The sequence below is a fragment of the Anguilla anguilla genome, chromosome 17, assembly GCF_013347855.1.
Source record: "Anguilla anguilla isolate fAngAng1 chromosome 17, fAngAng1.pri, whole genome shotgun sequence".
In the NCBI taxonomy this organism is placed as follows: Eukaryota; Metazoa; Chordata; class Actinopteri; order Anguilliformes; family Anguillidae; genus Anguilla; species Anguilla anguilla.
The window spans coordinates 1,843,200-1,855,804 of record NC_049217.1 but is presented as its reverse complement, the minus strand read 5'-3'; the positions used below and the strand labels follow the sequence as shown (position 1 = coordinate 1,855,804).

At 43.1% G+C, this 12,605-nt stretch overlaps 1 protein-coding gene across 2 annotated transcripts in view; it reads right to left on the bottom strand.

Moving 5' to 3' along the window:
• eftud2 (elongation factor Tu GTP binding domain containing 2) overlaps positions 1–7,510 on the bottom strand; it is a 28,362-nt gene extending 20,852 nt beyond the window's left edge. The window contains exons 1-8 of one of the 2 annotated variants that reach the window (XM_035398042.1): positions 7,354–7,510; positions 3,798–3,911; positions 2,957–3,119; positions 2,446–2,524; positions 1,964–2,039; positions 966–1,031; positions 543–578; positions 339–429 (exon numbers count right to left, since the gene is read on the bottom strand). In XM_035398042.1, coding sequence (XP_035253933.1) covers positions 339–429; positions 543–578; positions 966–1,031; positions 1,964–2,039; positions 2,446–2,524; positions 2,957–3,119; positions 3,798–3,899 — 613 coding nt within the window. In that variant the 5' untranslated portion in view covers positions 3,900–3,911; positions 7,354–7,510. Of the gene's footprint in view, positions 1–338; positions 430–542; positions 579–965; positions 1,032–1,963; positions 2,040–2,445; positions 2,525–2,956; positions 3,120–3,797; positions 3,915–7,353 lie in introns of both variants that reach the window. The other variant, XM_035398041.1, reaches the window with a different exon arrangement.
• Between the last annotated feature and the right edge of the window lie 5,095 nt (positions 7,511–12,605).

The window sequence follows — 12,605 nt, the reverse complement described above, 5'->3', positions numbered from 1 at the left end:
ACAGACACACAGCATTATGGGACATGACCTACAGACACACACAGCATTATGGGACATGACCTACAGACACACACAGCATTATGGGACATGACCTACAGAGACGCACAGCATTATGGGACATGACCTACAGACACACACAGCATTATGACATGACCAAACAGCGCTATGGCACTCGACCTGCGGACATACAGTGTTATGAGACATCACCTACAAAGTTGTGGGATTGAAAAGCAAAGTTATTTTGTCTAAAAGTGTCACTCAAATCATTACATTGTAAATTTAGGTTCACCACCACAGTCGCGGGAGCTCCCCCCCCAGCCCTACTGTGGTCTGCATACCTGGGGTGTCCATGATGTTGAACAGGTAAGACTTTCCTCTGGAGTCGGGCAGTACCATTGTGACGGGGGTGCTCTTGATCCCCACTCCTCTCTGTGGAGAGAGGAATAAAGACAGATGACACAAAGCCATTATAGATGGTTTACTCTGAACACAGGTGGCAGGCATCTCACAGGTGTCTTAAAGGTGTCTCACAGGTGTCTTACCTCCTGCTCTGTGAAGAGGATATCTGTGTACCGGAGCTGCAACAAGCAAAGAAAAACACGCATGAGCAAAGACACAGCCAGAGACAATACTCACTTACACACTCACTAGTACACAATACCAGACAATCACTAACACATTCAGCAGTACACACTGCCAGAGACCATATGCACAAACACACTCAGCTGTACACACTGCCGAAGACAAGATTCACTCACTTATCAGTAGACAAAAGACAATAATATTCGCTTTTCATGAACTGTATTTGCGTGCCCACAAACGTGCAAAGACACACACATACATGCACACACACACACGCAGAATAAAGCAGGTGTTTCACGGTTCTGGTGCGGTAAAAAGAGCATCCTGGTGAAGCAGAGACCAGGCTGGTCATGTGACAAGAGGGCAGCTGCAGTCAGACTCACATCAGAGTCGTCTCTCTTGCGGATCTCCGGGTGCGTCTGCTCAATCAGGCAGTCCACAAAGCAGGTCTGACGGGGGCAAATACAGGGGCAAATAAACACCATTTACCACAAAGCAGGTCTGACAGGGGCAAATATACACCCTTTACCGCAGGTCACTTCAACGGGGGCACATGAGCAAACCTACACAGCCAATAGCAGCCTGCAGTCAGTTTTTACGCCCCGTATGAAGACGGGAGTCTGAAGTCCCAAACGATCATGAGATGTGGTGATACAGCATAGAATGCAGTGTAACAGGAAGCTGGCTATTATACAATCAAAAATGCCAAAAGATGAGTCTTATGTCAGACAAGTAATGATTAATAAATTTATATACCAACTATGCAATATATTACAGCACTGCCTTAGCTACATAAATTGCTATGATTTGCTATTTTAGCTACAAAAATGTTTCGTCTTACGTGAGTTAGCTGTTTTGTGGTGTCGTTTCACATGCATGTAGAACGACGTTAGCCATCATAGAAAAATATCTTATCACAGCTTTTTATCAAAATAGGGGCATTAACGGCCATCTTTCAATGGAAGTGTTATGTTAACATTACTGAGCCCCTGTATGGGAGTTTAGAGTGATCGGTGGAAGCACTGCATTAATATTGATGAGGCCCTGTATGGGAGGAGTTTAGAGAGATCGATGGAAGCATTGCATTAATATTGATGAGGCCCTGTATGGGAGGAGTTTAGAGTGATCGGTGGAAGCACTGCATTAATATTGATGAGGCCCTGTATGGGAGGAGTTTAGAGAGATCGATGGAAGCATTGCATTAATATTGATGAGGCCCTGTATGGGAGGAGTTTAGAGAGATCCTGGAGCTTCTGAGGCCTGACAGTGGGCCAAAAGCATCAGGCTTCAGATGAGAACCCACTCAAGCCTTTGCCTTGTACCCGCTGGTCTGAGGGGGCCATGGCATAGGGTAGTCCAAACCGGACAGAACCGGTCTCACCTTGCCATGGTGCAGGTGCCCACACAGGGTGATGTTCCTGATCAGCTCGGGACTGTCCATCAGGTCTGCCAGGAACCTGCACACACAATGTTAGGCTGAGTGAGGTTTCATACAACAAAGTGCACAGTGCAAAGGAAATAACAGAAAAGAATCTAAATAAAAAGACAGCAAAACAAACTATTGAACAGTAGAGGCTGACCAGTTTGGGTTATTTATTTTTGACAGGAGTCTCTAGCACATGGATACTCAAACCCGGCCCGGCTTGTATGCAAATTGGCTCTTGGTTTCTTCTTTCCCTCCCCCAAGCTGAATGATTAGAGCCGATTGGCCAGCTTGTCTCCACACCAGACTCCTATTACAGCTCAATCGTCTGGCGATGCCAACAGCACAACACCAGATATCAGCCCGCCGACACACCCGCCAACCACTGCGCAATATCCGCTCTGCCAGCAGGTGGCGCCGGAGAGAAAGAGGTCACTCACTCCATGTCGTAGACAGTGGCAGGCAGCTCCTGCTCCATCAGGGTGAACTGTTTGGTCTTTACTGGCTTGATGATGGGCTCTGAGACAGACGGCAAAGAGACAAATTAGCAAACTTTGTTTATACAGCACATTCTGGTTTTGCATGTTATGTGATCTCTCAGTATTTAATTTCAACCTAAAGGAGAACAGCTTCATTTCTGCATTTTTGCCAAGATGAAAGCACTTGAAGCCATTTATTTATACCTAAATTATGAATATAACCTCATTGGTATTAAGATTAGTATTGTAAACAGTATAAGTGTCTTACTTCATTTTAGCCATTTTCCAAGCCTCTGTGATGCTCACACCTGGAGTTATAAAGCCTTAAATAGTACACCACCTAAATGGCATCTGCGCAAAGGGATTAAGCCCAAAGGTTGGAATGAAAACCAGAAACGGATCTGGCCCTGGTTGCCCACCTCTGTGCTAGAGCAGTGTCCTTTAACTGGACCGGAGTGCCTGTGGGCCTGACCTGTGAGCGGCTGCGTGTCCTCTTCCTGAACTATGGTCTCCACCTCCGGCCCGTACACCTCCTCTGCCGTCGGGTAGTACTTCTTATCCTCGTGCAGCACCACCTCCATCCCCGGGACGTCGTCATCGGCATCGGCCGGCTCTTCATCTTCGTCTTCATCACCCTGGTCAAACAGGGGACACTCAGTTATGAGGGTACAGTGCACCCCAGGCCCCAGGGCACTCAGTTATTAGGGTACAGGGCACCCCAGGACACTCAGTTATGAGGGTACAGTGCACCCCAGGGCACTCAGTTATTAGGGTACAATACACCCCAGGCCCCAGGGCACTCAGTTATTAGGGTACAGGGCACCCCAGGGCACTCACTTATTAGGGTACAGGGCACCCCAGGCCCCAGGGCACTCAGTTATGAGGGCACAGTGCACCCCAGGCCCCAGGACACTCAGTTATGAGGGTACAGTGCACCCCAGGCCCCAGGACACTCAGTTATGAGGGTACAGTGCACTTGCACTCAGAAACTTCTTAAAACAACTGCTGGAATTTCAGGAGAACCCCACTGTAAATCATAAATTCAATTCATTTTATTTGCAAAGGGCACGGTCACAAAGCAGCTTTACAGAGATCCGGGTCTGAACCCCCCCAAGAGCAGGCCTGGGGAGGCTGGCAGGGAAAATCTCCCAGGCTGCTAACAGGAAGAAACCCTGAGCAGAACCTGACTCAGGGGGAGCCCATCCACTGCTGGCTGGCATGAAGTAAAGGGGTTAGCATAGGGCTGATCCATTTAGAAGAGCAAGACTACGTCTGAAAAACAGACTCATTTTGACTGAAGTCTGTGAACATACCTCATCTGCATCACGGTCATCTGCTCCCAGATCATCATCCTCGTCAGAGTCCAGCTCAGGGCCAATGTAGTTCCCAAACTCGTCATACAAGTCCGTCTCCATGGTGAGGTCTGACTGCTAGAGAGAAAAACACATTTCTGACATGATGGCAAAGGTCTGCATAATCCCCCAATCCACAATTGCTTTTTTACAAAATAGCGAGCCATTTCAAATATCGTTAAAAATGACATTTCTGTACAAACAAGCTGGCGCAACCTCCAACTCAAGACGGCAGAACACCTTTCCTAATGAGGATTTAAATATTACAAACGCAAGCATAAATAATTAAAGAACACAAGTCTCCTTAGGGCGGTGGTGCAGTGGGTAGCACTGTCGCCTCACAGCAAGGCTGTGGGTTCGAATCGAAACTTGGGGCCTTTCTGTGTGGAATTTGCATGTTCTCCCTGTGTCCGCGTGGGTTTCGTCCGGGCACTCCGGTTTCACTGCACCTTTAAGCAAGGCATTAAACCTCAGAATGCCGCTGCCCGGCTCATCTACAACCTCCCCAAATTCTCCCACGTCACTCCTCTGCTGCGATCGCTTCACTGGCTACCGGTCGCTGCCAGGATCCGATTCAAAGCCCTGACCCTTGCCTACACTGCCGCCAACAGGACAGCCCCCATCTACTTGCAGGACATGACTCAATTCTATGTGCCTGCTCGACCACTCCGCTCTGCAGCAGCAGGGCGTCTTGTAACCCCTCCCACCCGCCCAAAGGGATCACAGAGCTTCTCCACCCTAGCTCCCCAGTGGTGGAACGAACTCCCCGTCCCTCTCCGAACCTCCCCCTCACTATCCATCTTCCGCCGTGGCCTGAAGACTCATCTCTTCAGACTATACCTAGAATAACCACCACCATGCTGTGTATATATATATATATTAAAAAAAAAAAAAAAAAAAAAAAAAAAAAACCCTTTTTCCTTGTCACTTGTTACATGTTGCCCCATCCCTGCACTTCTTGGTAAATTGTATTTGTCCTAATACTCTAGCTTAATCTTCTGCCTAGTTTGGCTTTGCAGATGTTAGACCAGGTTAGTGTTCATTGTTCTCAGCTAGAAATAGCTGTACAAAATAAGTAATTGTACCTTACTGAACCCGTGTTCAGCAGTTGTCTACGATCATGAAAATGCACTTCTTGTACGTCGCTTTGGATAAAAGCGTCTGCCAAATGAATGTAATGTAAACCTGAACAGTGTCATATCATTTTTGCTGTTTCAGCACCACGGATTCATTTAAGTTGCTGATTGGCCAGCACCAGTGAGTTTAATTTGTTGAGTCCACATACCTTGTTTTCAGGGCAATAATTTGCTGCTGATTGAAAGGAAACTAAAAAAAAAACCTGCAGATATTGTGGGTCTCCAGTCTTATCCAAAAAGAGCAGATTGGGTGCAGTTTTTTGTTTTAGCCAAGCACCATCACAACTGATTCAACTAGATAACTAATCGTTGTCATCAATCAAGACTTAAGCCGCGTTTCCACCGCAGGAACTATACCCCGGAACTAGGAACCTTTTGAGGAACTCAGTGCGTTTCCACCGCAGGAACTAGGGTCTAAATTTAGTTCTGGGGGCTTTGTTTTACCCCCCAAAACGTTCCTGCTCGGGGGGTAGTACTTTCCGAAAGTACAGGAACCTTTTGGGTGGAGCTTGCAGCGCTGAACATTTCTGATTGGTCGAGTACTCGTAGCATTTGTGTTGTATTTATTTTCCGCCATTACCCGCCATGTTTGAAAATATGCAGCGGCAAACCAATTTATTTTCATAATAACTTCAAATCAAACTTGTATGTTATGCGGCGCAGTAGCCTACTTTTGGTTATAGCCTGTCAACGTCTTGGAATTATAACGTGTGCTCTTCTGTTCTTTTCTTGCTTTAGTATTCGTTTTATACAATGCTAAGCATTCGTTCTGTGACAGCATATTACGTAGGCTACCAAAACATTCAAACGGATTAATTCGGTTGCTGAATATTTTCTTCCGGATTTTCTTTGTTAGCCCGTTGTAATTGACTCAAAACGTTTGATACAGTTATGTGAGGTATGCGGTAGTTCTGCATAATTAACATTGGTGATACAGTACAAGCAAACTGGAAATCACCTTCCGCACTTTTTATCCGGGTAAAATAACAGGTTAATTCTAGTAATCTTCCCTTTAGCTTTTTCAGACTGCCGTAATTTTACTGCCATTTTTAAATTCCACGAAAAGACCAGGAAGACTATGGACTCATTTATGGTGCATGGTTCGCATCTGGAGGGCACACTTCGCTGCTCGGCTAGCAGTAACTTCGAAGGAAAGCAAACGGTGGCTGTACCACTACTAATTTACATTTTCACGCAAGTCCGAGTTTTCGTTCTATTCTTGTCATTTTGCGATTAGCCTATATGGAATTTACGACGAGAAAGTAATAAAACAGCAAATTGTTTACAACGTGTGCATGTTTTCTGCTGTTAATGAATGTGTTTGAGAGGATATATGAAAATCAATAAATACAAAAGTAACCATATATAGTCATTGTTGGTAACCCGTTGTATATAAGTGGAATAAACCCCTCCGGGCTGTCCCGGTTATTAGAAAATAATGTAGGCTACGTCGGTGGTAGTATGGGGTTACAGAAGAAATCATATGACAGATGGACCGACGACAACGTCAGTGGGCTAATTTGCCTAATCTTCGCGGTACTTTAGACCCCGGTGGAAACGTAGACAACCATTGGCTGAAGGAACCTTTTAGTTCCTGGTAAAGTAGTTCCTGGGACTGAAAGTTCCGGGTAATTTTGGTGGAAACGCGGCTTTAGATTAGTAGAATCAGGAGGTCTCAGTGCTGGGCTGAAAACAAAAACCTGCACCCAACCCGCTCTTTTTGGATAAGACTGGAGACCCACAGTATCTGCAGGTTTCTTTTTTATTTTCCTTTCAATCGGACCATTTTCGGATAAAATTGAACACCCCTGCTTGGAGAATCACATCCAGAGCTGGGGGCTGCAGGACCGTTTATTTCATAAACCCGATTTTAAGACCAGACCGACAACAGTAGAGCAATGTGTTACAGAGTTAATATCAACTCATATGAATGAATTACGTTTGTAACGGCTATATGCGGTCAGCTACCGCTTATAGTCACAGGACATTATTAATTATTACGGGCTTTCCTGCACAAAACAGAAACATACAGAGTTAACATTAAAACGCACGTTGATACTGACCACCATAGCGCAAAAATGGGGCCTAACTTACCAGATATTTTAAAAGATGTAGCTAACGTTCGCTATTGCTAACTTGTCGTACACGCATGGACGTAATGACTCCAATCTAAGCGTGCGTTTAAATCATAACTGGTCAGCTATATTTTAGAAACCAGTTCACTTGTTAGTTAGCTAGCCAGCTAGTATCAATGAATGGCAAGGTAGCCAGCAGCATCATGAACGATGTAAGTTAACTCTAGCTAGCCCGCTATGGTGCAAGCCTATCTTCATAGTTGCGGATTTTCACTGGTATCATACCCAAACCATTATCAATCTTACCTCTGTTTACGAAACTAAGAATCCGACGGTCTAGATCGAGTAAATCTGTTTATTTTTGGTAATAAACTTTAACTCGTGTGTTCCCAGTGCAATTTCGGCACTGTTCCGAAACCATGCACAGAGGAGGAGCGCAAACGTATTTCCTACGTAGTTGACAAAATAATTAGGCGGTCCTTTGTACTGCCTTATTTAAAAGATGCACACGACTACTCTAAAACATGTACAGTTTGAATAGTTACAAAATAACTGGAATAATATTATTTACATATGTAATTAATTACACCAACGCAATTCATGCAAGCGACAAATCTAACTTTGTTGCAGAAAAAGAAACAGGCGCGCATGGACCCTCCCGCACAAGTTTCGTTCTGTTAGTGCGTGCACGCGCACTATTTTGTATCCCGAGCTGTATGGTCGTGAAGTAATGTCAGTTTAACGCCAGGGTCGTTGAAAATGGGTTTATACTCTCTAAACCAGACCTGGGCATTTTACGGCCCGCGGGCCGGATGCGGCCCTTTGGTTGACTCTGACCGGCCCGCGTAAGGTTCATAAGAAATTACAAAATAAACTTTTTTTTTTTTTTTTTTCGTATTTTCTTATTACCTCATACGTGGATTAAATGTGCATGGCTTTTATTTTGAAGTTATACACCCTGTGTTTTTTACGTAGTGCATAGGGACGTAAGGTACGTACGTGATGCGTGTTACCACAGAGCTGAAAAAACTGCTAAAAAAACTTTTCGGCTCTGTGCGTGTTACTGAATGGACGTTAGCTGTCTCGACGACTTTCACCCCCAAAATGTCAACTAAAAAAAGAAAGGTAGACGCTGATGCAGCAACCAGGGATGCAGCAACCAGGACCAGCTTTGTAATTTCCCACAAAATCGCTAAAAACAGTAAGCCATTCTCAGAGGGCGAGTTCGTAAAAGAGTGCTTGGTGGACTCTGCAGCCCTACTATGTCCTGAAAAAAAAAGAAGCTTTTGAGCACGTCCCGCTGTCCAGGCGCACCGTGACAAGAAGGATCGAGGACATTGCGGTAAATTTGGAACTTCAGCTGCAACGTGATGTGGCAAATTTTGACTTTTTCTCTTTGGCTTTGGACGAGAGCTGTGATGTCCGTGACACAGCCCAGCTACTTGTATTTGTCCGTGGGATAACGGACTTCAAGATTACAGAGGAGCTGGCAGCAATGCGCTCAATGAAAGGGACAACGACGGGGAGCGATTTGTTCACGGAGGTAAATGCATGCATGGACACGCTGGGACTGAAATGGGACAGACTGACGGGTGTTACAACGGACGGTTGTCCAAATTTAACAGGGAAAAATGTCGGGCTGTTGAAACGTTTGCAAGATAAAGTGACTGAAAACAACGCAGATCAGAAAGTAGTATTTTTGCATTGTATTTTACATCAGCATGTGTTGTGCAAGTCAGTGCTTAAAATTGACAATGTGATTGATGTTGTAACTAAAATAGTTAACTTTATTAGGGCACGAGCATTGAATCACAGGCAGTTTGTTGCACTTTTAGAGGAGCACGAGACAGAACATGTTGATATCAGCTATCACACAGCTGTGAGATGGCTCAGTCTGGGTAAAGTGCTAAAAAGAGTCTGGGATCTGAAAGCAGAAATCCGAGAGTTTTGTGAAAAGAAAGGCAGAGACATCCCAGAGCTCTCAGATGAGAAGTGGATGGCAGATTTTGCATTTGCTGTTGATGTGACCGCACTGATGACTGCACTGAACACCAAACTGCAAGGCAAGGGCCTTTTCATCCATGAAATGCACAACCTAGTGAAGGCTTTCATGACGAAGTTACAGTTTCTTTCGAGGCAACTGGAGAGCAACAATCTTACTCACATGCAAACCCTGAAAGAAGTCACACCATCAGATGATAACCTCCGCAGGTACTCATCCATGTTAGGAGCACTGCATGATGAGTTTTCAAGGCGATTTAAAGATTTCAGAACAATGGAGAGTGAAATGCACTTGATTTCCTCTCCATTTACCTGCAATGTGGATGATGTGCCTAGTGATGTCCAGCTGGAACTCATTGACCTGCAGTCTGATGCAGTACTCACAGAGCACTTTAAGTCACAACCACTGCTGCAATTCTACTCTTCTCTTAAGCAAGAGAAGTTTCCAAACATGAGGAGACATGCTCAGAAGATGTTTGTTCTCTTTGGATCTACCTACATATGTGAACAAACATTCTCAGTGATGAAGTTTAATAAGTCCAGATACAGATCCTTTCTCACTGATGATCATCTGTCAGCTGTGCTTCGCATCTCAACCTCAAACATTCACCCTGACTTTGATGCACTTGTTAAAGACCAACAGAGACTAGATTTCTCTCACTGAACAAGAAAAAACTGAAAAACGCAGAATGAGTGACAAGTGAAAATGTTTTAACTACAAATGTAGGCATCATTATTTTTCTAATATGATGTATCTTACTGAATTTGGCTGAAAATGGTCACTAATGTAATGAATCAAAAACTGTTCAAATGTTCACATTTTGTTAACCATTATTTTAGGAAATTTTATTGAGTAAATGTCATTTTTCCTAAGACAACCTCTCTTTTTCATTGCTCAATTTTAACTTATACTCTTACCAGTCTTACCAACTAATCAAAACAATTAGCCTAATATTATGCAGACTTTTGTCCAGCCTTTTGGTCCGGCCCTCCATAATATTTTCTTGTTCTCATGTGGCCCCATGTAAAAAATAATTGCCCACCCCTGCTCTAAACGGTCAGTTTTGTATTGAATCACTGTACACCGGGTATTGTCTTAAGAATGTGAATTGATCTGAGACAGATCTGCCAATGGTTTTAACTGGGTCCGCGTTGGTACTGTCATGGACAATGCATGAAGGGACTCAAGATTGTACAGACGTGAAATTATTCTCATAGAAATTACTCATTTGAATTGTGTTGGCATTCAATAAGGCTAGGTAGATTTATTTTGTGTTGATGCACGTAAAATGCTGAAGTACACGTTCGATCAGCGCTATTCAACTCCAGGTTCTGCGGGCCACAGTGCCTACAGGTATTTGCTCCAACCATGCACTACACCACCTGTTTTCACTGTTTACCTCCTTGGCTCAGGAAATAAGTTCATTAGTAAAATCAGGTGGTGTAGTGCATGGTTGGAGCAAATACCTGCAGGACCTGTAGTTGAGTAGCCCTGCTTTAAATAAATTCTTTCTGTCGTCTGTAATTTCTGTGCATCTGTCAAGAACATTGGGTCTCATTCACCAATATCTTCCTAAGTTTTTTCTTAAATTTGTTCTTAAGAAAGATCCTAAGAAAAGTCAACGTCAGATTCACGACGTGTTCTTAAACCGCAGAATTGTTTGCATGTGTTCTTAAAATGATGAATCTCATTGTCCTCGTAAATGTAAAGCGCGTGCCAGTTGTTCCTAATTAGCATAGGTAAACGCCCCGCCAATCCCCATAAAGGGGCATGAGACTGCAGGGCGGTGTGCACACAGAAATCGAAAAGAAAAGTTAAGAGCGAACGAAGTCAATAATGCCCAAACGAAAATCTAAAGACGGTGGAGCACCGGACTTCAAACGTAAGAAAAACTTCAGTAGTTCTGAAGTGGAGGTATTGCTGCGGGAAGTGAACAGCAAACGACCTGTCATATTTAGTAGCGTCAGTAGTGGATATAAAATAATACAAAAAAATAGATTATTGGGAAGTTATTAAGCTGTATCCGTTGAAGGGCGCACAACTGATGAAGTAAAAAAATGGTTTGATGTCAAATCTGAGGCAAAATAAATAAATTCTGATGGGAGTGGGCGCAAGGAATGGCGTGTTATGCATTCAAACGACAAAGCGATTCAAACGACAAAGCGCTTCTCGTCACATTAATACCGCTAATTAAATCAACCGGCTGTAAACTGCATCGGAGTAAACCCGTCGCTGCACAAAACACTGCACAAAAAATGCATTGGCAGTCATTTTGCTGTCATTCCCCTAGTGACGCCTCTGAATAAGTGTTCTCTTCTTCAACATGTCCATGTGTTTAGTGTTTAGAAAGTGTTACCTAAGTGCTTAGTTTGTATTCAAAATTTAAACATTTGATTTTGCAGTATAGACCAAACATTGCATAATTGAAACCCCCAAAAACAAAAGGTCACTACAATGGTTTGTTTTTTATCATTTATTTACAGATGAACTCCCGCTGAGGCAACCACCCTCTGAGGTGGAACCTGGCACCTTAATGCTTTGTAAAATAATGAAAATAATTATTTAAAAAATATTATAAATGATAAAAATATTATTGTAATTTAAATCCTATAATATTATACAACTGTAGAATTGAAGAAAACGCAATAACCAATTATTTTGCACAAACATGTCAGCACTCAAATGTGCGTAAGTGTGCTCTTGAGTGTGTGTAGATTCTGTTCTTGCCTAAGAACAAATCCCAAATAAGAAAACATTGGTAAATGTCAGAATCTTCGTGAAAACTGCGTAAGTGGGTTTTAAGAAGAAAATTCTTCTTAAGAACGGTTGGTGAATATCCCATTGGTCATCAGATATCCATCCCAATGACAAATTTAAAATAGTATGAGAATTATATTTGTGTTAATGTGAATGTCGATTCATAATGTAAAGAAAAATGATTAGACCACGTGAACTCAGCTGTTCTTGCATCCGATGGATATTTCTTTAATACAGAAGATGTCCAGACAAAAATAGACTTGATAGTGTCCTTATCTGTGAAGCTCATGAATGCCTGAAGGGTATAATGGCATTAAGAGCAAATAGGTGGTAGCCTCCATCATTCTTCTCATATTAGGTAACTGTTAAGTTGGTGCATGCTGAGCACCACAGTGCTAAGGGAAGCATGGTGTGTGTCTGGAACTCTGGAATAAATGAAAAACTTGGGATATTCCTCTTGGATATTGAATCACATGAAGTGTTATTGTTATTTTATAGTTATTAAGAGGGTGGTGAGGATGCCCACACAGGTAAAAGAATGAAAATATTTCTCATGAATGCAGCTTGCCCTGTAGACGCGTCATGCCCATTCAAGGTTGGGGGGGGGGGGGAGGGGCACGTGCCTCACCAGATTTTTGATATCTGGATTTTTTTATATTTTTATTTTATTTTATTATTATTATTTTTTATAATATGTAGTTATGATCATTTTATATTATGAGTCAAACGTATTCTTCTAATTTTGTCATAGATAATACCTCTAAAAGTCACACCCCCTTTCCCTATGGTATTGGTTTCT